The sequence below is a fragment of the Neopsephotus bourkii genome, unplaced genomic scaffold, assembly GCF_033783945.1.
Source record: "Neopsephotus bourkii isolate Nb327-2 ecotype Australia unplaced genomic scaffold, CSIRO-AGI_Nbou_v1 NB_1279, whole genome shotgun sequence".
Lineage (NCBI taxonomy): Eukaryota > Metazoa > Chordata > Aves > Psittaciformes > Psittacidae > Neopsephotus > Neopsephotus bourkii.
In genome coordinates this window covers 4,994,414-5,021,726 of record NW_026901764.1, presented here as the reverse complement: position 1 = coordinate 5,021,726, position 27,313 = coordinate 4,994,414, and the positions used below count along the sequence as shown (strand labels likewise).

Here is a 27,313-nt window from a genome sequence, read left to right as displayed (position 1 = left end):
AGCAAGAAAAATATTTCTGTAATGGTCAGATTATTATTTATTCATACTATTCACATCTGCTATATGAAGCTGCTTCTTCCCTCAGAACCTTGCCTATCAACAGAACTATACTGCTACCCACTGGACAAGACACTGGAATTCAACATGAATTCAACAACTGATTTTACTATGGACCTGCTGGATGCCCTTCGGCAAGGCTGTACCTCTGCCTCCTGCCTTTGCATGTCCTGACTAACCAGGTTACAAACTTTCCCAGTGCCCGGACTGTCCCTTTTTTGTGCAGACTAGATGGGTGCACACCTGCAACAACAGGATCCTTCTAAGGTCAGCTGCAAGACTGTAATGATAGAACCAGAATCTGGTGCAGAACACAGGAGATTAAACATTAGCAATATGAATTTGTTAGAAAATAATTTCTTTCCCATTCTAGCTGCATCAGTTTTCTTTCAAACCTTGACAATCTGACAACAAGAAAAATATAACCCAGGACAATGAAGCAATAGCATGGGTCACCAGCACATGAGAGAAGAGGCAGCAGGGCACTTTATCAGCTGCAGTTTTCTTGGGGATCATGCCAACAAGTGAAACAGACTTCCTGGAGGTCTACCAAGGAGGGTATACAGCATCACTGATGGGAGTTAAACCTACTCTATTGTGAAAACATTTTTAAGACAAAAGTCAATTAGCTGTGATCAGCCACAGGCAGGTCTATCATTGCCTCACTACATCACTGAAGCGTCTCCCAGTTTCAGAATTTTAAGCGGCGACACGACCGCTGCAGATTATTTTACTGAGAAAGACATCACAGTTCTGTATTATTAATGTCAAAGCTTGATGTTTTCTGCACTTGGGTAGAACGTTTTGTCTATCACAAATTGCCTCTTCCTGACTGCCTATGACAGGAGACCAAACAACAAGTACAGCACAACCTGCTGATTTGCACAGTTCACAGATTGCTTGAAGGGACCACAGGGTCAGCCCTTCTCTGGTTCTGTAGCTACCTCCAGCTACGCAGAGAGGGTGGATTCCCACTGTATTCAACACCTAGGGCTGTCAAATATTTTAATACCCTCATATTTAGAGAGTTATCTCTCTGGAGAAAATGAGAGATGATACAACTTGTCAAAAAACAAAACAAAACCAACCCCCATCTGGATTACAGATTTAGTTGCAAATGAAATTTTTAAGAAACACAGTTATTGAACATATTTGGATACTATGTTGGAAAGTATGTTGCTGGATGGAGATTCGGGTAGAATTTGACAAGGTGTTGGTAGTGATAATTTTACTCAAACCTACCAATATAAAGTTACGTATTACAGCATTCCTCCTCATACTATTCTACCTTTTGCTGAACCCAGAATGCTGCACTTGTATAGAAAATTGAAATAAATATTAAATAATAGTAAATGAAAAAAAAAAAAACACAACCCAGTTTTTCAGAGATCTTTCTTACCTGTAATTATGCACATGTTTAGATTGCCGGGCACTGTTCAGTAAGATGGTGTTGATTCCCTCAGCAGCATTTTCATAAATGAAAATAAATTCTTTTACCTTAGATTTTCTAACACAAGAGGCAATGGGAAAACCTTTTTGCTACTCTTTTTACTGTGGTAAGAGAACTCTGTACAGGAGGTAATGAACCATCATGTACTGTGAAATATTCACTAAGAATTCTTGATCTGTTTGTAATGAAAAAAGTACTCTGCAGGAAATGGTGGAAAAGTCTCTGGAGCTAAGAAAAAATGAAAGAAAAAAAAAAAAGCTGAACAAGGTATCCTACGTGTAGCTAAACCTTTATGCAGAGTGACAAAAGCAGCATTCATGAGCTAGCAATGATTAACTCACAACTTTTTTCAAAATACTATTTTGAAATGAAAACAACTACTTGTTCAACATACTATAAAATACAGTGAGTTGGTTTTAAAACACGTTTTTTACACCTTTTTTTTTTTCTCTTTTTGGGGTGGAGAGGTTAATCTTTGGGGTTTGTTTTGACCTTTGTGCTTATCTGAAACCAAAGTTAGGCATTTCCGTCAAAAAAAAAAAGATCACTTTAAAGTTAAGCTTCTCATTTAACAAACTTCAACTGAGGGTCAGGGTTTTAAGGAAAATAAGTAACATGAGATGTGGTGAAACCTCCTAATATAGCAAATGCACTGCCAGACCACTCTAGGAAATACAGGAAAATTTTTGTCTCAAGGGTTACGTGACTACTGTCTTGAAGTACAAAAGTAAAAATATTTATTTGGGCCCTATCTGCAGCATATGCATTTATTTATCTACACTTACACTCCTGTGTAACAGAGACAAAATAAGTAATGGGCTCTGTGTGACTACTTCTCATCTCAGCAAATGTTGCTGCTTCCTTTCAGGCAGTAGTTCACTTTTCTTCCATGATGCTATATAAAGTTTCCATACTGATTTATTTGTCTTCCATGATGATATATAAAAATAGTTCTTAAACAACCGTAGGTTAATGAGGTCTTGTCTTCTTCATTAGGGTATTTTCTGTGTGTTCATTGGGACTGTTCCTGAACACAGGATATGGCCTTGAGTGTGGGTGGTGAGTTAAGTCTTTTTCCTTCATGTCACTAGATCTCATTTAAGTACTAAAATCCTACTTATCCATTTTGCTAAGCTTACTAGCAGCATGTATCAGTCTTTATACTCAAAAGAAAAAAATATATATAAAGAAATTACTTTTTACAGATGTTTCTGGAAGTGCAAATACCTTCGCAGGAAGCCAGATGTGGCAATTAAACAAATAAGGAACTGTGAAAAAATTGGGGTAAGCAAATAAACATTTAAATATTAATTATAAGGAAATTTAAAGGACTCTGAAGCTGCAGTAAAACCCCAAAATACAATCCTCTGAAATACAGAAACAGCACAGCATAACAAAGCACGAAATACTTAGACATGCAGGTGCAAAAGGCAACATCACTTGTCATACTGTTAATGTTTTCAACTGTTTACAATTACTTTGAGTCAGATTTTATCAAAAGCATTTTCTAGAAAGTTTCAATATAATTAGTTTCACCCCTCCCTTTTTATGGTTCATAATTCAAATTATCCATCATATTCTTTTTCCAAAAATAGCAGTCTTTGATTCCAAAGACATTATTTCAGCAACACAGTAGAAACACCTGTTCTTGAATGAAGCAGATTAAAAAAAACTAACACCTCTGCTCTAAAGAGACAGTCTTAAATACCCTATAATATAATTATAGGGTAAATTAGCTGGTCAATTAAATGGCAGAAGCGCTGAAATCATGGTTCTGGCCTTCAGGAGAGAGCTAGTTTGGGCAGAGTCAACACCTAAACTAGTCAGACATTTGAGACTATTTCAATATACCAACAAGGACCTTCTATCTAAGCTAATAAATACCTTACACAGGTTTATCACTGCCCAAGATGGCTCAGTTCACAGGCAACCCTGACAAGATTTAACATTAAGTCTGCAAAGGTACATGTCCGTTATATGACTATGACTACCTGCTGAAAGATGTATTCATTTACAGAGAACACATTTCTCTCTACTCTGGTAGTGTTTGTATGACACTTGGATTTTCTATAGTCTATGCTTACATCAAACCATCTCCTGCTGCCCCAGGACAAGGCAGGTATAAACATTGGGTTTATGCTGAGAAAGTGTTCCTGATCCTCTTTTCAGTCCTTGCCAATATGCTTAACATGAACTAACAACACTGATCTATCCCTAGCCTGCCTTCTATACCTGGAAGGCTGTTTCTATCTGAAGACAATTTACTGGAGTATCCTTGAAATGTTTCATATCCAACAATACAATACAGATATCCATATCCACTAATATAATACAATATCAATACAGATACAAACTACAAACTATTTTTCATACCATCATCATACTTCTTTGCATGCAGAGAATTATCTGTGGCTGAACAACCACGAAGTTCCTGCTGCTTTTTTGACCTGTTATCAAAGCTGTTAGGAAAAAGAGCAGTTAACTGGCATCAGGCCCAATAGTTTTCTCCATCCCTGCAGGCAAATGGCAATTCCTTTACCAGCTCTTCATTCCAAATTCTATTTGCCTTGTTTCCACATGCAGCTGCTTCCACAACAACAATGGACATTACAAATGCTGACTCAAGAGCTTATTTTCTTTTGTCACTGATCTTTTTGTCTGGCATTAGAGACACGCTTCCTCTGTCCCTGCTGCAAGCACCACTCGACTGCTGCATCATCCTTAAATCTGTTGGTTTTATTGGCAGACTAACTAGCACAATTTGCAAATGCAGGTTGTGCTTTTATGTCAATAACCAGATGGTTATTAGCATATACTCTCTACATGCACAAAACACAGAAATTCTGCTTCATTTGTTCACCTTTGAATCAGATGGCTATAGATTTTAATGAAAAAAAAAAATCCGCAAACCAAATAACCATAAATTTAACCTGTCTCATTCTTGTGTTAGTTTATCTGGATTCTTTAAGTCAATGTGGGAACAGGTTAGCCTTCATGCACTGTTAGTATCTTTTAAGCTATTGCCAGGTTAAACCAGAAATTCTATCCTGTCTCAATGTGACAAGAAGGCAATATTAGGTAGAAGACATTAAAAGGAACTTTAAAACAAGGATATGCATCATACGTTGCGGTCAGTCAGTAAAGAGAAAATGCTGCTGTATTTTAACTGATGAAATGCTAATTGAACATTAGTGAAAAGACTTGCATATAATAAAAATTTGAGCAATGGAACTAACTGCCATTGATACACAGAATATTAATTTTACACAAATACACATACAGAGGTTTCCAATGTCTTCTCCAGATGATATAACTGCCCCATTTTTTATTTGTTCCGTTTGCTGTTTGGGTTGGTGTATCCTCTCCCCTTCCCCCTGATACTGTGGTATATTTTTACTTATGCCAAGATTATTCCTGACCCCCAAATACAAAAATAATTAGGGGCCAACTAAATCAATCCTTTAATAAGCTGAAAGGACAAGTTATTTTAGGTATTTCACTGGTGGTCTGTAATACAGCAGTGGAGGTTATCTTGCTGTGAGATAAGGCTTAATCTTTACAAGAAATTGAATAATCAGTAGGGTTCAGTGACTTCATAATTATTTTTTATATAGTTTACACTGGTATAAGATACAGAAAGATAGCTCACCTTCCTCGTGTCAGTGAAAAAACTGAAGGAGGCATTAACAGGAGAGAAATAGACTTTATGTTACCTAAAGTAAAAGAAGCCTCTATTATGGAATAGAATCATAGAATCATAGAATAGTTGGGACAGAAAGGACCTTAAGATCACCAAGTTCCAACCCCCCTGCCATGGGCAGGGACACCTTGCTCTAAACCATATAATCCAAGGTCTCGTCCAACCTGGCCTTGAACACTGTCAGGGATGGAGCATTCACAACCTCCCTGAGCAACCTATTCCAGTGCCTCACCACCCTAACAGGAAAGAGTTTCCTCCTTATATCCAATCTAAACTTCCCCTATTTATGTTTGAATCCATTACCCCTTGTCCTATCACTACAGTCCCTAATGAAGAGTCCCTCTCCAGCATCCCTATCGGCCCACTTCAGATACTGGAAGGCTGCTATGAGGTCTCCACGCAGCCTTCTCTTCTCCAGGCTGAACAGCCCCAACTTTCTCAGCCCATCTTCATATGGGAGGTGCTGAGTCCCCTGATCATTCTCGTGGCCCTCCTCTGGACTTGTTCCAACAGTTCCATGTCCTTTTTATGTTGAGGACACCAGAACTGCACACAATACTCCAAGTGAGGTCTCAGGAGAGCAGAATAAAGGGGCAGGATCACCTCCTTTGAGCTGCTGGTCACACAGGTCATAGAATACAGTCATAAAATCACAGAATAAATACCAGGCTGGAAGAAACCTTGAAGATCATCTAGTCCAAGCTTTCCTGGCAAAAGCAGTCTAGATAAGTGCCCAGTGCCCTGTCCAGCTGAATCTTAAAAGTGTCTAACATTGGGGAATCCACCACTTTCCTGGGGAGATTATTCGGATGTCTGATTGTTCTCACTAGGACAAATTACCCTCATCTCCAACTGGAATGTCTCCAGGAATAACTTGTACCCATTACACCCTCTTTTCCATGTGACTCCTTGTTAAAAGGCAGTCCCCATCACCTTCATAACTACATTTAAATACTGGAACATGGTGATAAGGTTCCACCTGAGCCTTCTACTCCCAAGGCCGAACAAACCTAGTTTTCACTGTCTTTTCTCATGTGGCATGCTTTCCAGTCTTGAATTATCTTCGTGGCCCTTCTCTGGACCCTTTCCAGCATTCCAAGATTTTTTTAGGATAGTGAGGACCAAAACCAAACACAGCACACCAGGTGTGACAGTCCTCTAAATACAGAAAGAACATAATACACCTGCAGAATGATGAGCACTGGCTCTTACAAAGAAAAAAGATACAAAACCAGATTCACTCCTAATGCAGCAAAGAGGATGCTTGTAAACCATTAAAACAGGAGAGCACTGAAAGATCAAAGTAATTAGCTATATAAATACATGTATCTGTGTATATAAAAAAAATATTACAACTGCTGAAGCACACTGCTATTTTTTTAAACAAGTTACAGGATATAGTTATGTCAGGTACAGTTATTAAAGTTCTTTAAACATCACACAGTCACAGTCTAAAGCTTCACTACCTGGAAGAGTCACGGAGTATATTTCTCAGCCTGGGCTTATAAATATGGATGGATATATTTCTAACCACCAAAATTACTAGAAGTTAGAGGATAACAATGACAAAATGTTATGCTTCATCATATAAACTGCTAACTCATGAAATTTTCTTCTATGTACAGCAGTATGCAGTGAACAAGGTACAGTTTAAGAGGAAAAAACCTGCCCTTTTTAAAAAAAAAAAAAAAACAAAACAAACTTCTTCCAAAACTGTATGCACTCATCTTTGCTAAAGAAAGTCTATCAAACCAGACAGCGTGATAAATTATGTGCCCATGAAATACGTACCTTACGTAAGGAGGACTAGAAGATTTAAACTGAAGTTAATTATTTACTCCAGAGGAATTTATTAACACAGTACAGTAACTCTGGTGAATAATAAAATCAAAATTTTCCATATGCCTTTAAGATAAACATGGGTGACTTGAGAATAAACAGTAAAACATTAAACTGAGAACCTAACTGTTATGCTGGTCATAGGCCTGATCTGACTTCACTTACTATGGTGTAAATACAGAATAATTTCATGGGACTTACAACAGGATGAAGAGCAGATACACGTTTACTTTAGTAAGATACCTTTTCATTCTAACAAAATGCCTCCAGCTTCCTTCGGCTGCTGAGTACACAGAATAGCCATGTAAATTCATCAGTAGTATCAGTTTCATGTAGTTTCCTTCACATGCATCATTCAGAAGGATCTCAGACTGCCTGTGCTTTGTACTGTTGCATTCAGCACTCTGAATAAAAAACATCAATGGAAACCTTACCTATGCCAGAATGACCACTTGTAGGAACATAACTTTGAAAAAATGCTATTGCATGCAGAGTTAATAGAAGTATCTTTCCTGAAACATTCTGCAAACTTCACCTGTTCACAGTTTAGCTACAGCAATACTTTGGGCTGCACAATAAGCAACAATTAAGGGACACAAAAATAAACTTTCCCAACAGAATCTCTAACAAAGTTAAATTCAAAGAACTCTGATCCAGCATAAAGGTTGGATACAGTGAATCTACTAAAGTGGCACTTGTTCTCAGTTTTATTATCCACAACCTTTGCCTTGGTGAAGGTCCAGTAACAACACGCACATGATATCCAAGCTGTGTCAAGAGACGTGCAGACTCATAAGGAAAATGAAAGCATAGTAGGAATTTGAATACACTCAAACCATAAATCTTAATAACCTTTTATGCTAGCTCAACATCTTTCATGATCGATTTCAAATAATTTACATATGTGTATCATTCCTTAACAACATAAATATTTAATCAGGAAAAAGAACACAAAAGGCAGGACTTAAAGTTTAACAAATACACTAAGTATCCACTAATAAGAGACTGTTTCCACTTAGAAGTGTTTTCAAAGCTCCTTGAGAGTAGAAGCAGCTTATGTTCTCATGGAAATAAAACAGAATAAACAAGAATAGAGCTGCTACAACCTGCAGCAGAAAAGGATGGCCCTATTGTGCCCTTTAAAGACTTTTGAACCTACTACTTGCAGGCAAACAGCTTGGAGATAGGAAGAACACAAGAATCTAGGAATATGTGTTTCTGAGTTTTAGCAATTCAGCTCTGATACACCCTAAGCAAGCCTTACAGTTAGTCTAAAGAAGAAGAGTTATTTCTGCATTCGGATAGAGAACATCTTTCAGAGGCTCAAACTGCACTTTATCAGATATTACCACAGCAAAGGTACCACAGTTATTAAAGACAGATTTTTCAGCTGTATTCAAGCAATTTCAACTGAAGCTGGCTGATTTTGCAGATTTTCAGCATCTCTAATAATCATACTATAAATAATGAAAAACTTGAAAAGCATGTAACTCAAGTACAATGCAACTGCAATGATACTCCTCCCAAGAGAGGTAAAAGCAGTTCTTGTTTAGTGCTGCTACAGAAATACAAATGTCAGTGTAAACAGAAAGGTTCCTCAAGGTCTCAGTTCCATAGTTCACACACAGGAAGTCATAGAGATACTTGCTAACATTTTGATTTTACAGTAAGAAACTCTTGAATCCAGCAATAAAACCTGCATGTCACACAAGACATGGCACACAAGGATGACAAGGACAGGAAAGAATAGGTAAAAACAGTGGCAGGAGAAGTGGAACTAGGGAATTCCCTTGGGAGAAAAGAAATAGCGCAGAAAACCTTCCCTTTGTTGAGCAAACCCTAGAGTGTCTCCTCTACCCTATCAGAGGATGTACATTCGTAGAAATCACCAGGACTGTAATACATTTGACCTTAGTGGGTATGGTACTTACCTTCCCAGTGTGAATCATTTTAGCATTGCTTTAGCTTCCATCATCCTGTCTAGAGTCTAGAATAATTTTTATCTTTTCCTGACATAGTTAAAACTAGTGCTTACAAAGGAAACTCACAAGTCCTGGTACAAAACTCATGAAATGAGTCTTGGAAGTCTTGGAAGGCAGACACAGGGACTGTGAGAATGAAGACCTTGGTCCCACCGTAGGAGACGAACTGGTTCAAGACCATCTTAAAAATCTGAACGTGCACAAGTCCATGGATCCTGATGAAATCCATTCACGGGTCCTGAAGGAGCTGGCAAATGAAGTTGCTAAGCTGTTGGCCATCATATTTGAAAAACCATGGCAGTAAGGTGAAGTTCCCGACAACTGGAAAAAGGGAAATATAACCCCCACTTTCAAGAAGGGAAGAATGGACCAAGGGAATTACAGACCAGTCAGTCTCACCTCTGTGCCTGGCAAAATCTTGGAGCAGATTCTCCTGGAAGGCATGCTAAGGCACATAAAAAACAGCAAGGTGCTTGGTGACAGCCAGCATGGCTTCACTAAGGGGAAATCCTGCCTGACCAATTTGGTGGCCTTTTATGATGGGGCTGCAGAACTGATGGACAGCAGTAGAGCAGTTGATGTCATCTACCTGGATTTGTGTAAAGCGTTTGACACTGTCCCACACAACATCCTTGTCTCTAAATTGGGGAAACATCAACTTGATGAATGGACCACTCGGTGGATAAAGAACTGGCTGGATGGCCGCACACAAAGTGTTGTGGTCAATGGCTCAATGTCCAGCTGGAGACCAGTAACGAGTGGTGTCCCTCAGGGATCGGTGTTGGGACTGGTCTTGTTTAACATCTTCGTCGCTGACATGGACAGTGGGATTGAGTGCGCCCTCAGCACGTTTGCCAATGACACCAAGCTGTGTGGTTCGGTTGATACACTAGAGGGAGGGAATGCCATCCAGAGGGACCTTGACACGCTTGTGAGGTAGGCTGATGCCAACCTCATGAAGTTTAACCATGACAAGTGCAAGATCCTACACCTGGGTCAGAGAAATCCCAGGCACAGCTACAGGCTGGGCAAAGAGATTCAGAGCAGCCCTGCGGAGAAGGACTTGGGGGTGCTGGTTGATGAGAAAACGAACATGAGCCAGCAGTGTGCACTTGCAGCCCAGAAAGCCAGCCGTATCCTGGGCTGCAGCAAAAGGAGTGTGACCAGCAGGTCAAAGGAGGTGATCCTGCCCCTTTATTCTGCTCTCGTGAGACCTCACTTGGAGTATTGTGTGCAGTTCTGGTGTCCTCAACATAAAAAGGACATGGAACTGTTGGAACAAGTCCAGAGGAGGGCCATGAGTATGGTCAGGGGACTGGAGCACCTCCCATATGAAGATCGGCTGAGAAAGTTGGGGCTGTTCAGCCTGGAGAAAAGAAGGCTGCGTGGAGAACTCATAGCAGCCTTCCAGTATCTGAAGGGGGCATATAGGGATGCTGGGGATGGACTCTTCATTAAGAACTGTAGTGATAGGACAAGGGGTAATGGGTTCAAACTTAAACAGGGGAAGTTTAGATTGGATATAATGAGGAAATTCTTTCCTGTTAGGGTGGTGAGGCACTGGAATGGGCTGCCCAGGGAGGTTGTGAATGCTCCATCCCTGGCAGTGTTCAGGGCCAGGTTGGACGAGGCCTTGGATGATATGGTTTAGAGCAAGGTGTCCCTGCCCATGGCAGGGGGGTTGGAACCTGATGATCTTAAGGTCCTTTCCATCCCAACTATTCTATGATTCTATGAAATTGCAGCCCATTTTCAAGAGTTGTGTGGCTTACACATGACACACATTTTTTTCACTTCTGTGCTTCAAGTATATAGCATAGTTACAGTCAGGTCTACTTCTATTCACAAAGTCATATTTTTGCAAAGAAAAATATTATTTGCATTAAGCAAGAACATGCTTTCCTTAGACAGCTCAAGAACACAACTAAGACTGTCCTCTGTAACTCAAAATAATAATGGTAACAGAAGGGAAGCAAGCCCTATCATCTCAACTTTTATCCAAGAATCTCAAGTTGGAGTTTTGAACGTCATTAAACATCTAAAAGCACTGTTCCCGAAGCAAAAATCTTGCTTTTACATTTTACACATGACAATGTCTATATTCAAGTAATCCATGATTGCAAAGCTACATTCAAATTAATTAACAAGCTATTAACAGTTATGATGGGGCTCAGGAGAGATTAAGGTAACTTGGTGGAAGAAACTTCTTCACAAGTGTAAACACCATAACCTTACACTGGTCAAAGCCTTGAACAGAAACTGTATTTGTCTTTCAACAGCTTCAATCAACTTAATATACTGTTTCATTTTCTATGACCTTTTCTCATCCTCTCTCACTAACCATATCATTTGCCCTCTGGACTGATTACTTGATATTATCCAAAAAGTCAGTTTATTGTACTGAAACCTATGTCTTCTGCTGACTAATCACTTGGCTTCCCAGAACCTTGTGTTCTAGAATGTGCTAGACCCTTCTTCCTGGAGAACTTCCTCAAGCTCACATCAAGCACCTTTTCTGGTCTTCCTTCTTGTCTCAGTGACCTTGCCCCCAACTTTACCCATATGAATATCTTTGTTTATGTACTATTTCTGAATTCAGCCACCCACTGACGAGGCAAAGACACTGTCTCTGGAAGGCAAGGATCATGCCTTCCTACTAGTACTGGAAGCTGGTGCCTCAGATGCTGCCACCAAAAGCAAGGCAAAAGTACAGGCTGAACTAACATACCAGCCACCACAGCACAGAATGAAAACCCCAGAAACTGTGGCAAGATGAATGCCTAAGGTCCAAGCATCACAGCGGTTTTACCATGCAAATGCATGGTAGATAGAAAGAGTCAAGAACTTTGTGTACAGAGCAAACATCATGCTCAGAGCTAATGATGTGTTGACATGATCTCCATTTGATAAAGGGTCTTTCTGGGTGTCCCAGTATTTCACAAATAACACTGGAGATCATACTTGAATTATTCTTGTACTCCTTTATTAAACTATAGCACTGGTAGTTGATTACTAAACAGAAAAGCTAAACAGAAGCAACTGTCATAACACCAAATTTTCAAAAACAATCACAAATCAAACCCTAACAAAAAAAAAAGTCAGTTTTAAAAATTACGCAAATGGAATTACATCTGTCTTGTTTTCAGATATTCCACGTTATTACAAAAAATTAACTTTTAAAGCTTTTCTCTATAACTGGAAGGACTTAAGCTTTATTTTCAAATTAAACATATCCACACATAATTTCTCAACTCCACAAACTGACTTTTGAGAGCATCTTCAATTTTAATTGAAAGGCCGGTCACATAATGAAAACTGATGTTATTGTGAAAGTTACTGACTCAGCATCTTCTAGTCTATCTCTAAATGACAATTTAAATTAGTACTTTTCTAAAAGTGATAGTGCTATTAAAGACAAGTAGTTACAAAATTATCTCCACTTCAGTATTTATAGTAAGGAAACAAAAGTAATCAGAAACATTAAAATACAACAAATGGCACAGCTTTTCACTATCTACCAGCTTCTAGCACAGCAGTTGTTACCTATTTCACAACCACATTCTGCTGCTGCTGTTAGCAAATTACCATTTCACATGTAAGAAGCTTCAGAGTTGCTCAAAGTTCGCTGGATTTTGCATTCCACCTACTGCAGTCAAAGTGTACTCACCTTCAACTGTTACAATATCACTGATACTTTTTCAAGGCTGTCAGGTTTTGTCCCAAGCCTCTATTACTTCCAGATTCAATGCTGCTTGAGAGGCAGGACATACTGTACTGTGTGTTCTTTGCTAAGAAATTTATTCTTCCTACAGCACTCGTAACTTCAAAAAAGTATCTATTTCTTTAAACCAACTGGGAAATTATGAACCATTTTCCTCCAAGCATGAAAATGCCATATAGTTAGCACATAACTTAAAAAGCAAAACTATGAACAAAGCTGTCCATTAACAAGCAGCCTAAAAGACAGAAGGGCAGATCTTAAAACCACACAACTGCAACACTCCAGAAAACTACTGTCTTGACCTTTCCCTATGCCTGCTCTCTGGTTGTCTGAAGTAGGAAACCTCAGCTTGCTACAAATACTAAAACTGCACTCAGAGCCACAAGCTAACTCTTACTAATGAACTTAGTTTTAAGGTCACCCCAGAAGTTAATCATGTGAAGATCATTAGGAGTAACAATACAAACACACATTCATTCTCCTGCCCTCAGCAATTCCGTTCACATCCACATATTCTTCATATTCCATCTAATTGCAATTACTAAACAGTATCAAATAGATGCATGTTGCCAGACTAGTTTTCAGGTTTTATTAATTACCAAATGGCAGTACAGCCTTCTGTCACCTGCTAATTCCTTATTCAACTCTACATGGTTCAAAAGATTATTAGAAGATTAGACTGATCAGCTACTATACTACAAGCAAGCCAGGATTTTGTGTCATGGAAAATTCATAGGTTATTTTTGTTTTTCTTTATTCATTGGTCAAACTACAGGAAAAAAAAAAAAAGGCATCTTTTAGAACACAGGGCAAAAGCAACTGGCAGCATTTCCAAGCCATCAAGTCTCCGCTAAGTCCACAGAGGCATAAATGTTACCCATTTGCCAGTTCACAGCCTTAAAGAGTTGTATGTGCTAAAGTGCTCAGAATAAAAGGAACACATTAGTAAATCTGAGTAACTAAAACTGAGCATTGTTTGTAGCTTCTAAACTAGAAGACTATCTGGGGCACACATGAAGTTCATTTGCTGGTACTGTAGTTCTTAATAATAAGGCCAGAAGAAAACAGCTACAGTAGTTGTTGCCAACTGTCATTTCTAATCATATTTAAGAGTTAAAAGGAAAAAAAAACCCAACAACCCATACAATAAAAAAAAAACAAACAAACAGCTGAGCAAATGTTTTGTAACCAACTTATTCAAAATCCAAGCCTTAGGATTCATACATTCAGGAGACAGTTTTCACTTAAGAATATGAACAACTTGTTTCTGATGCTTAGGTGAAAACTTCACAATCTTTCTTAAACACATAAGGCATCAAAATAAAATAAAAAAAACCCAACAAACCAAACCCAAAAATACTCCACCAGAAAACCCCAAACAAAATAAAAATCCCAGAACTTTATAAAAATCTTGGGTTTAGACAAGTTCTCTGGTTTGGGGTTTTTTTTGCTTGGTTTTTTTTTTTTTTTTTAATTAGTTTGAGCTGGCAACATGCACAGACATCCCTTAGCACTTAAATCATAATTGCAACTATGCAAAAAAAAATGATTAGCTAAAATAGTCTAAATATAAAGTCTAGCAAGGTGCTTCTACTAAATTAATAAACTATTATTCTGCTGCAAAGCAATACATAAAGATGTGTATGATTTTATGAACTAAACATTTTGTTTCCTTTTTACAATATCGTAAACCCATTCAAATTACAAAATAGTGCTAGGCTAGTAATAAGCCTCACAAACCTAAAAATTATAGTTTAAAAAGATACCTGTTGCTTTAAAATTAATAACCTGAACTCCTATAAATGGAAAACATATGCTTTACACTTACCTACAGTCTGGTAACTACAGGGCACAATACTTAGTAGACAGAAAATCTTGTTATCTCATCATGCAGATTGTCATTGTAAGGAGTCCTTTTGCCTAGTTAAACATGAATTCTTAGTATTATTAAATTTAGCATGTATTTTCATTTGGTTTACATTAGCCATTTTAAAATGTTCCACAACATGACAATTTTTTGCTCTCATAGCCTGCAGTAAATGCTAGTCTTCCAAAATTATGAGATAGCAGTCCAAATTCTTTACAAACTGACATTTTTGAAGTAAATTACTACTATTTCTTATATTGTTTTAAAGCCATATCACTTGTTAGGAGCTTGAAAGCAAATTTCCACATGTTCAGCAAATGAAATATGTAGCTAAAAACTTCCTTTGATGACAAAATGGTCAACTGTAACCAAATATCAGATAAATCAGCTTGCTGACAAACCAGTTCTTTTACAAGGGCAAAACATGTCTCTGCACAAGATCTTACAAGATGCGCATTTTCTTTCACCTAATATTTTCAAATTCAAAATGTCTGCCTATTTAGTTAAGTTAGGAATGAGTCTGTGCCTATAAGCTCATCCTTCTCCCACTAACCTTCACAACAGCACGTTGTTTACTGTCACTTTACACAGTGACAATTCATGAAAAATAACTCATACTTCCAACTCTCAAAAATTAATGCTCTTGAGCATTAAACAGTACTGTATATTTAAACCCATTTTAAAATATCTAAACATACCACAGAAATACTTATTGTGCTACTACTATCAACTACCAATCCAACATTATGCTTACCTTCCATACTTTGATCCAAATATGAGGGACAAGTTTTCCCACTGTTACTGGTCTATCTCGCCCTGGTTGCAGATTCTAGCTGAAAGCAATACAACTGAAGTGACATCTTAATGAAGCACTTCTTAGGTAGCACAGAGACTAGAGTAGCACCCAATTACTCATCCAACATATGCTTATTTGGTTGAGAAGGACTGATTTGGATTAATCCTATTGAGTTTAAATGCCTTGATCTTAACTTACTTAGTAAAAAGCAGAATGGTGGCTTAAAAAGTAAACTATATGGCAAAAAAGTTTGTTCCATAGGTTGATGACCACAAAAATTATTTTAGGAGGGCAAACATGCAGAAATCTTGGAATGTAACAGAAATACTTGCTCCTATTTACTATACATGTCTACTTTCCCCAAGGCAGTCAATCAGACAGAACTTTATTAAAATGCTCATCATAGCCAACCTAGTAGCTGTGTTTCATCACAACACGAGGCTGCCATATTAGAGTGCAAGCCACCTTATGAAAAGCAAAATAATGGAGTGCCAGAAGTAGGGATTTGCTCTGGCAAGACAAACAGCTTGTCTCGTGTTGCTATTAGGTCTCTCTGGGGAGCAGCTTTGGTAGAGTGTGGCCAAACCACCTTGCCCATACTGAAGCAGCCAATCGGGAAGTTGAGTTGGAGGCAGAATGGATAGTCTCAAGGATGTTGGAAATTCTGGGGAGTGTACATTTTAATTTTAAACTTTTAAAATCTATTAAAAAAAAAGAAAAAAGTTGTGCTCATTTTTTATACCATCCTTATGCAAAAGCTCAATCACCCTGACACATATAGCATCAACAAACTGCAACAGGCAACTGTAATTTTGCCAGGCTTAACTTCATTAGAATGACTAAAAAAAAAAGTTGGAGTAATTTTAATATACACAACAGAAACCTCCACTTTGCAATGGTGTACCCACATACACATTTGAGTTAACACTGATAGAATTGTATTTTATTTTATTCAAAGTTGTATCCTACCGAGGATAGATATTTTCCGTCTATGTTTAGCAATATATATCTGGAAACATAGAGTAGTAGCAGAATCATGAAAGATCAAAGGTATATAGATACCAACAATGAACAAGATAACAGCTTTTAGGAGAATTGGCCCAATAGGCCTTGAACTAGAGAAGCAGCTATTTGTGAATACAACTCTAAGCACATAGCAACTCTTTTAAATCAATGGAATTATCAGTAAGAGTGGAATTTATGCGCTATAACATTTTACTAATTTGGGACATGAAAAAAATTCTACCCCACACAATTGAGGGGCTAATATAGGTGATAACAAATCAAGCAAAATAAACTTTATATTTAGTAATGAATTGTTTCCTCACTGAATATATCATGTTACTTAAGGGAGGATATGTGTGGGGGAAACAGAATCAGAGTCAAGTCCTGATGCCAGCTATATCATTGGCAAAATCCACACTAGTTTCAATTTAATATATCTTGATTCTATAAATCAAACTTAGAGGACTAGAAACACAGTAGAAATAAAATAGTCAGTTCAATGGAAAAAGATAATTTCATACTGCTTTATACTGGCCTACCTTTAGGATATGAAAGAACAGACCCTAGGTTCCTTTTGTCGTAAGGGCATAAATTAGTGCAAAGAGAAATCATAGGACTTGTGGACACAAAATGGGAGAAAGGAAGACATGGAGCACGAAGAAGAGCTTGGTAAGTCAGCAAGACAAAAACATTCCAAACTATACAAATTTTGGAAAAGAAAAACTTCTTGGGGACCATCTGGTTTGAGAAGAAACAGCTAGCTTTGAAGCTCACACCAAGACAAATCCTTCAAATTAGCATTCAAGTAAATGGAATCTTGCTGATAACATATAGCCTAATATTTCAGCTTTTCTACATGTCAATGTTTTTAATCAGTCCATTCTACCAATGATTATTAACAAGATGAAAGGATGAATACATTAAGTGAATTAAAGTGGGTAATACTAGACCCAGCATTCTTTCTGCTAGTGCCTATTATTGTTAAGAAGCCATCTGCAAGAGAGCTCTGAAAGTGGGTTGATAATTCTTTTCCCACCAAAAGCATGCATGCAGAAGCACACAACAGCTTTATGCATAATTAATTTCAGAAGCTTAGCAATACCAGTCTTGCTGATGAGCTATTGTGACGCACTACCTTTATTCCCTCTGGATGCCAGTGTGTAATAACAGTAACTAAGTACACACCTCCACATAAAAAAACTAGAAATTCACCAAGTAAGTTAAATTCAGAAGTACCAAACCAAATAACTATGTATATAATTAAGCTATGACTGGTATTTAGTACTTCCCTGCAAGTGACTAGCTGAAATAATGTAATTAGCAATTTTCTCACACAATACACTGCAGAACAGAGAAGTCAGTGTTTCATTTAGCGGCCCCTTTTTAAAGGTGTAGCAAATGTGATGCTTAAAAACCTCCTACTAAATTGGAACTGTATGAGTGTAATGCAGAACTGATTCTACCATACCCCAGAACTCAGGATCCACATTGATCTGGCTAATGAGAGTTTTCACTGTTAATATCCCTTTGTATATCACAACATGACCACTAGGCAACTGTTAGCATAGTGAATGTCAAATGAGCTTAAATGAGCTAGTGAGACATCATCTAACACAGATCTTAAACCCTAGCTTTAGACTGAAAAGTATTCGCAATTGTTTAGCTAGGGATCTCTCCCAGCACTACATTTTAAATTTACTGTTTCCTTATTGTTTGGCACAGTACAGTGGAGCCTTCCCCAGTAATAATTCTGTTTGCTAGGATTTTACTTGCTGGTCCTCCTGTTTAAAACATTTACGTAGACACAACAGAGATTTTGAGAGGCTTTGTGGCATCTAATCATTACCCACACACTTTATGGGAAGCATTAAATGAAAGGGTACAACCTTTTTAGTTTATTTATTTTCTCATTACATGCTGTTAAGGTGCTGTCTATTTCATTGACATAATCCTCACAGCATTGTGAAAGCTTCAAGTACTGGGAAAATATTCACCAAGGAACATATGCTCCTCCAAAGTGTAATGAATACTGTTCCAGCATATAGAGGTTTAAATTATTTGGGAGGAAAAAAAAAAAAGGAGGGGGAGGGAGGGCTTAAAGGACGAAACACATGAATCCCCTTTCTCTTTTGCATTGTTTTCTATAGTAAATCAGCCAACAGGGAAAGTTGACATTTACCAGAACTTTCATAAATATTCCCTTGTGTAAACTTCTTTCTAGTCTTAAGCAGCACGGAACACAGAAACAGGTGGAAATTTTTTTCTCCTAACATTAAATTTTTCACAGAAAACAACTCCCCACTATGAAAAGTGTAGCTAGTGCAGTTATTTAGATTTTAACTGAAGAAATATTTTAACCAAAGACAAACCTTTTTTCAACAGCCAGAATTTTCAACTGTAATTTAAACAACATTGCAAATTAAAACAGTAACAATTTTCTCCTGAGTAGTATACAGCTCTGCTATTAAGTGATATTCTTAAGCATCACTGTTGCTAAAAAGTTAAAAAAAAATAAAGAAAAAGAAAAAAGTAAGTAATTTTCAGGACCAATTAAACCATGGAAAAGTTTTTCCCATTAAATCATTATGACAGTTACATTCTTTAGGTTTTTTATTATTATTCAATTTTTAAAATCAGCATTTAAGATTCTGCAAATTTGGCCTTAGGGAATTGGATTTCAGGCATCTTAACTCTCATTGAACAGTTCTCAGCTCAAAAAGACTTGACATTGTAACACTGATCCTGGTAGCAAATACATTTCTGAGAGTTTCCTCCACAGCTACTAGCCTCACTGGCAATATTAGAAAACTAAAAAAAAACTGGGAAGCAAGAAACAAACAAACAAAACATACAGGCAATTATTTTTAATAGTAGTAGTTGTAGATAAGAAAAGAATAGTCACAATAGGTTCCAAAAGAAGTTACATTTTAACAAGGTGTCTCTTAAAATTATAGAACTGTTTAATTTCATGTCATCAATACTCTTAATTACATAAGCACATTTATGCACATAAAAATCATGGATAAACGCTTGCAGGGCTTCTGTATTACATACAGAAATAAGACATGAGAAAAGCAGACTGTATTGTTGCATATTCCCTCACTTCTTCCTCCTTTACCCGAGAGTTTTGGCTTAGTAGGTGGATGTACATGAAGCTGCTTTTAGGTTTCTGGCTTGCCCTCCTTACAACCACTTATTTCAATTTTTCATTCCCCTTCTTCCCTCTCCCATTATCAAACCAATATCCAGGATGAAGCGTAATTTTAATCTGTGCCCCAAACAAGCTGGGCACACAGCAACACAAGCAACACAGGCATCAAGCTTGCTGGAATACACGTTTTTATGGCATACAGGAATCACACAATGTGTTCAAAGGTCAGGCAACTACTCCAACCACCACTTTCATGGCTATATAAGGAAATCAGTCTTCAAGTAATCATACAGACTATCAGGTGTTATTACAGCAACCATGCAAATCGTAAGCCATATGCACACCTTGATATTACATGAAACTAATTTGTACAGTTCAGAGGACCTCCATGCATCTAGACTGCATTTCCTCTGACCACTATATCAGCCTCTACAACAGTCGTATTTCACAGGTCATGAAGGCATCAGGAAATGCACTTAGGATAGTCACTTGTGTTTACCTGTAAGAGACAACTGAGATTTAACTGCAGTCCTGCTAACCACATGGGAGGACATCTTATACATCCACAGAGTGTATAAGCCCCAAGAAGTACAGTAATTCTACCTCAGAAATAAACAGAAAGAGAGGGAATAAAAGTGCAATCCCTGTACTCTTGTGCCCTGGGGCTGCTAATACAAGGCAAAGTCACTCAGTGTCTTAAAATAAATATATTGGCCTGCAGAGGCATGTGGTAAAGAAGCAATGAAAACAAAAGAAGATAGAAGCCTGGGTGTGGAAGAATCACGCAAGGGCGGGTGCAGAAGAATCATGCAACTCCATAGTGATAGGACTCAGGGAAAAATAAAAAGGGAAGAATAAAAGGGGGGTGGGAAAGGACTAATGTCAGCTTTGGCAGAAACCTTAGCAGTGCCACATATACTGGGTTTAATACTTAGCTCTACCTATCTGCATGAACTTCCCTGAGTTCTGCAATCTCTGCACACCTAACATTCATTTCACCAATACGAATGCTGCACTGGAAAAACAATATACAGAATGTCTCAAGGCATACTATTTCCACTAGTAATGAGTCATTCTCACTAGCAGGATAATATATCTGCTCCTCCTCCTGAAGGGTCAGGAGACATGAAAATATAAAATAATGGGACAACGAAGAAACTGGGAGATGAATTAGGAGTTTATTGAGCTGCTTATTATGCATTCAACAAAAGCCAGGACCAAATTCAGGTATTTCAGTTGGCATTTCTTTGGTGGGTTTGGGCAGTGGTAGGTTTTGAGAGTGCCCATAAAAATTTTCTTATGGGGAAAATCTATGAGGCTTCTTATATCCTTGTAGCACAATGAAATTGTTATTATGGGCAGTTTTATAAGACCAAGACTTGATGACATGGTCAGAAGGCAGCAGATGGGACTTTGCAACTGGGAAGGGAAATAAGTCTCCTAACTTCACTACCAGTGAAGAATGAGAAGCAGAAGGTGTCTTCAGTGAATTGATACTTAAAAAAAAAAAGAAGAGGCAACACCACCTCACACCTAATTACATGTTTGGTAAATGCTTAAGGAAACTGCACCACAAATTTATATAGCATTCTACCTATGACAAATGAAGGCAGTTCTGCAATACCTATATTAATATGTTCTCTGTTAATTCATGAGACTTTCAGGCAAAAGCACTTTGTATATCCCACTTATGGTTTAACTACAACAGAAAAAATGACCCTATGAGTCAATAAATTTATCATATCTTTTAGGACTGAAAGCTAAAGAATAATACAGCCTGCTCAAACTCTCTTAAAATCCCAACAGTTATCTCGCTATCTTAAGTTAAACAGGGATGACACAGAAATTTTAACCCTACATCAAATTAGCCAGTTGTGCAATTTACACTTAGTACGACTGTTGTCTCAGGCTTGGAAGTTTACACTCTAAATATTGTCTTCAACAATAAAGAGACTTAACTGAAATTGTGTAGAAAATTGTGTTCCAAATAGCACTGATAACAAACCCCAGATATACTTGGTCTTCCTGGATCATTACTGTTATACTTAGCTAAACATGTAAAGCTACATAGTTTCTGCTTTCTCTCTAATAATAATTATTGAAAGACTAATATTTATAAAGTCTGCTGATAGAAAACATTGCAATACGTGTTTCAAAACAAATGAAAATAAAAGTTACGTTTTATGAAGTTTCTCAAAGTATTTCAGGTCCTTCCGACATTAGCAACCTTTGAAAGGTCAGCAGAATTTTTAATGAAATGGCATACATTTATTTTGCAGAATTAAAATAACCACCTACACGTGAAAAATTAACAGATTGCCCAAAAGCATCCATCTGAAATGGATCAGTAACTGAAATGCACATACCCCCCACCGAGTTTTACATGCAGAAGATATAACCCCAGCACAGTGGAAACAGGCAACAGAATTAAAGGCCTCCAACAGGATTTTATTTTAGCCCTCAGAATAATGCTAACACAAAGTTCATAAACAAGTACAGAAAGAGCTATACATCGTAATTAGAAAAACAAAGCTCAAACTCCTGTTTCCTCTCACATACTCTCCCTGCTATTTCTACTTATACACAACTCCCTTATTTTACCCTTTCATACTCTGAACTCTTACAGACTTACTACACAAGTAGGTCTCCCATACGTGCGGGTCAGCAGCTTACGTTCACCAGCACATCCCAGGACCGCTACTGAAACGTATCTTCTTGCACTAGAGTGAGGCAACACATAACTCTCCGCACACGGTATAATGTTTAAGTAGCCTTTTCCTGAAGACTTCTGGTACTTCATGCACTTAAAGGTGCTCACATCCTCAAGAGAACATGAACAGATAGCAACATACGCCATTCACTACCTACAAGGAGCAGCGCCGGGCCGGTGGGCTCTCAACCTCACACCCGCTCTCCCACCAACTAAACTGGATAGACTAGTCCCTTCCTTCCACCCAACTCCCCCAGACACTATGGATAGGTAACACCGAAAAACAAGGCAGCAGCAACCAAAACGATTAATAACTCACTCTATCCCACCCTACCTGCCCAGCCGCCAGCTCCTTCAGCGCCGCGTCACTCTCTGGGACCCGCCGCCACCTGCCGCCGGCGGGGCGGGCCAAGTGGATGGGAAGCGCAGACTGCCAATAGCAAGGCGGGTGGTGGCAGGGGCGGGCCGGGCCCAGACGGGGTCACCTGGGGTCGTTCTGTGCCGCCGGTGGGATGCATATTAAGATCAGATACAGCCGGATGTTGCTGAGCTCGCGGTTGTGCGCTCTCTGCGAGGTCGCAAGGCGCCGGGGTACCCCGAGAGTGTTGCCATGGTCGGCCGGGGGGAACAGTGAGCTCTGGCGAGCCCTCTGGCGGGGCTTTTTTTATCCCGCACCGAAGTTTTCTCCTCGCCACCCATCAGTACGGGGCCGCTCCCCACCTTCTCTTTAAGCAACACAGAAAACTGCGGCAGTTTACCCTCCCGCTATGCGCTACGAGTTCCCCGGAGTCGTAGCTAGTGCTGTGGCTGGGGTCCCCGGCTGCCCCTCAGTAAGGCGGTATGGCAGGGTGTGTTTGGCCGCTGTTGGGTTGCCACCGGTGTGTGCACTGCCGCGCGGAGGAGAGCCGTACCGCGGCAGCGAGGGCTGCGTAAGAGGCCGCTAGAAACCGAGCACATAGCTGCCCTGACCACCCGCTCGTGTGGTGACGAAGCGGTTAAACTTAAACCACACCGCGGGCCCGCGCACCGCCCTCTCGACAACGGAGGAGGTTTGGGTTCCGCCGGCCGCCGTCGTGCAGTTCCCGCCTCGCCGGCCGCGCGGCCTGTTTCAAAGCGGGAGCCATGGCCGATCAGGGCCTGGAGATGGCCTCCATGATCCCAGCGCTGCGGGAGCTGGCCAGGTAGGGCTGATCCAGCTCCCGCTTCGCAGGGCTTGTGGGGCGGGGGGGTTCCACTGTGCTGGGGGAAGCGCCCCCGGCCTCGCCATCAGTGTGTGGCCCAGGGAGATGAGAAAAGTAGGTTCCTTTCCCACGGCTGTGAGAGGACTTCTGGGTCTGCGGTCTTCCCTCATCCTCGTCGCCATGTTCTGCCATCGGCCCGTGTGGTTTCCTCCTTCACAGGTGGTGCTGGTACATCCTGGTGGGAGAGGCGTGTTGGCCTGCATGGCACCCGGCCTGTTGGTGGTTTCCCTTGTGTTTGCAGTGTGGTTTCATTGAGGATTAAACGACCTTGACAAATGCCTGGCTCTGAAGTTTTAATGGCAGCATCAAGACTGAAGCTTTGTTTTGTAGTAGGCAGCTAGGTGACTTGGAGATACAATTGCATGTTGAAGGTCTGACCTAACAAGAGTTAGCTGCTGTCTTAGTCACATGAACAGTTGCTATTGACGTCTCTTGTCCAGGGTACTGGTAGCTAAGCAGCTGAATAATTTTGGTTAATTCCAGAAGTGAAATGCTTTCCTTATTTTATTTCTTTCTGCACCAGAGCTGGGTTGTTGCTTTGTAGTAGTATGCAAATAAATCCCTCAGTCTGCCCTCTGGATTTAATATGTATCAAACATAATTGTGTAACAAAATAAAATTATCTTCATCACTTCATAAAACTTTGTACTTCTGAAGAATAAGGAGGAGGAGGCAATACATTGGTTATTAAAACAAATTTGCATTTATTTTTTAAGATTTCTAGAATAAAAAGCATTTAACATCTTGGGGTTGAGGTAGACTTCAGGTAGTTATTTAGTAATTTTAAATGGATAATGTCAATATAATGTACTTTTAATTTTAGTGCCAGTCCAGAAGACTACAATACAGTTGTGCAGAAACCAAGACAAATACTCTGCCAGTTCATTGACAGAATTCTTACAGATGTAGATGTCGGTAAGCATTACATCACTGTCTTTTAATATAATAATCTGCTTTATGAAAGTTTAAGTAATTCCTGCCAAAAAAAGTTACAAGTTTCATTTCAAGAAAGGTTTAGTAGTTGAATGCAATACTACTTATGACTTATCTTTTAATAACTTCCATGATGAAGAATTTGTTATTAAGATGTGAAGTAATTTAAGCCAAAAAGAAAAAAAAGTGGGGATATGTAGCACAGGGTTTTGTGAATATAAATGCTCACAACACTGAAAATCAGGAGTAATGTGATTGTTCATTGAGTAGTATAGCTTGCAAGTCTTAATAAAGGGTCTTTAAGAATTGAAATACTTTGATGTAAACAGGTTTATTTTCAATTTTACTATTCTAGCAAATTGGTACTCCTTAAATCATGATAAGGTTCCAGTTATTAGCAACAACAATTTGGTAATTATAACATTCATATACTACAAAATTACCATTTGTAGTTATCTGTACATTTACATAAGGGAGAATCAGAGTAAGAATAACTTAACTTTGCCAAATACAGTTTTATGTAGCTGTCTTGGTAAGACAGATGTTTTGTCTAGTGAATTGATCAATTTCAGTATCACACAGGTTACTCTATAGGTGATGTTTGTTAATGCTTTTATAGTACTGAAAGGGAAGGCAATCTGCTTGAAATACTGCTTTGGAATGCATAAGTGTTGTATTTTATCATTTCCTTGGAACTTCTCTGGTTAATTCCTGTCTGAATCTGAGACAGTTTCCTTGTTGTGGTAACTAACCATGTGGAATTTGGAAAATGTGTTTCAGATACCTGCTTCAATGGAGCTGTACAGCAGCATTAGATATGCGTAGTATTTTACCAAACTTTCCAATTGAGTAAGCTGAACTTACCATTCTAAAATTTATATTTCTTGGAGATTTGGAACAACTTTAGCGTGTTCTTTTTCTACCAAGAGCATAAACCTAGGGAAAATTGATTAAAATTTAATGCTAACTTTTTGCTATTCTTCACTTATCAAACAGTTGGATATGAGTATTTTATATGCATACAGTTTGGTGTCGCATAGAAGGCTTACAGTATGCACAGGGTCATCCTCGTGGATTGATAAAGCACTCTCCTATGGATAATTATGCAAGTTTGATACCATACCATAGTATTTTATATTAAAAACATCTTCTTCCTCTTTAGGTGTGAACAAACTTTGTGAAGTTAACTTATTGCAATGCTAATTTAGAAATGTGTTTTTGTTTTGTTTTTTTTTCTGAAGTTGCTTTGGAACTGATTAAGAAATTAGATTCACAGCCCAGTTCTGTAATGTTGCTTGACTTTATTCAACATATCATGAAATCTTCCCCGCTTATGTTTGTAAATGTGGATGGAAATCAGGAGGAAACTGAAAGTGGTTGCATTGGTGAGTTTGTTGAAAATGTCTATGCTGAAGCTTGATATTTTCAGGACTTAGATTTTCTGACAGTAGGAACAAAAGAACAAAAAGGGGAAAGGGGCAGATTCGTAAGTTCAGTGTTACATATTTATAAGTAAGTTAACGTTATGATAGACTTTAATATGTGAAATGATTTGCACTTGTGTTAATGAAAATTCATCAGGAGAGAGTTTGACCTTCTTCATTACCATTGCGAGGTATTCTGTACATACGATTGTTGACCACAGTTGTTAGGTTTTCTGACAGAGGAAAATGTCTGAAACTATCCAGTATAAAATGTCTCCCAGGGTTTTTGTTTAGTTGGTTTTCCCCACCTGCCCTGCATCCCACCCCATTTTCTTCTTTTTCAATAAGATCTGCTGAAGAAATGTCCCAGTGAAGCTCTGTTTACTAGACCTGCACTCATTTATCTCAAGGAATTTTCTTTACTTATCAGAAACCTGCTTTTGGAGAGGTCCTTGTAATAGGAGGGTTGGGATTTTGTTTTACTATTTTTCTGTTCACTGTTTCTTTTTTTATTGTCCTAGAATTTAGCAACTGGATCATAACAAGGCTTCTTCGAATTGCTGCAACTCCAAACTGTGACATGTTGCACAAGAACATTTGTGATGTCATTTGCTCTTTACTTTTTCTGTTTAAAATGAAAAGTTTCTCCATTTTTGAAGTACTAACAAAAGACTTGCTGCAGCTTTTCCAAGACTTGATCTTCTTGCATGAGAGAGATGCACAGAAGCACCTCTGGGGAGATGGACTTGTCTGGCCAGTGACTGTAAAGAGATTTTCAAGCAACGCAAGTGACAATGTGGGATATTTAAGACTGGCACCATTACAGCTGATGAGTATGCTCAATGTGGAATGTTTGGAAATTATATTAATGTCTATTCTGACACATATTGTTGCAGATGTGTTTTTTGTAAGACAAGATACTGTTCTCTGGGGGATAGGCTGCTCCCTGTTGGAGTGTGGCAGTCCAAAGGTTAAAGTTTTGTCAGTGAAGTTCTTAGTAAAATTAATTCACTTAGGAGGACCTCCAGAACAGCTGGCTAGTGTTTTCTTCACAGTCTTTTTTGAAATTCTACAATCAGCACTTGAAATGGATGCTGACAAATCAGAACTCCTTGGAGAACCACTCTTTCTGTTGGTGAGGACATTGTTGCCTTTTGAAGCAGATTCGTACAAAAATATTGAACCTGTCTACTTAAATATGTTACTAGAGAAGCTCTGTGCATTGTTTGAAGATAATGTATTTAGGTGCCTTCAGTCTGAAAAGCTGAAAGCTACTTTTTGCCATATACTGCAATATTTCCTGGAGTTTGTTCCAACTGGCTATGAATCTGCCTTGCAAGTAAGAAAAGCCCGTATCAGTACCATATGCAGAATTTTTGTGGGTGTGCTTGGAAGTCAGGAAGACCAAGAGGTAAGTTAATTTTTAAAACTGTAGTT

General features: G+C 38.7%; 2 protein-coding genes across 2 annotated transcripts in view; one reads left to right on the top strand and one right to left on the bottom strand.

Moving 5' to 3' along the window:
* PLS1 (plastin 1) overlaps positions 1-22,699 on the bottom strand; it is a 47,530-nt gene extending 24,831 nt beyond the window's left edge. Inside the window, exon 1 of the mRNA XM_061365271.1 lies at positions 22,613-22,699. The gene's annotated coding sequence lies outside the window, so the exon portion shown is untranslated. The remainder of the gene's footprint in view (positions 1-22,612) is intronic.
* A 604-nt stretch (positions 22,700-23,303) lies between these two features.
* ATR (ATR serine/threonine kinase) overlaps positions 23,304-27,313 on the top strand; it is a 42,018-nt gene continuing 38,008 nt past the window's right edge. Inside the window, exons 1-4 of the mRNA XM_061365270.1 lie at positions 23,304-23,459; positions 24,343-24,434; positions 25,694-25,837; positions 26,398-27,287. Of these exons, the coding sequence (XP_061221254.1) occupies positions 23,401-23,459; positions 24,343-24,434; positions 25,694-25,837; positions 26,398-27,287 (1,185 nt within the window). The 5' untranslated portion in view covers positions 23,304-23,400. The remainder of the gene's footprint in view (positions 23,460-24,342; positions 24,435-25,693; positions 25,838-26,397; positions 27,288-27,313) is intronic.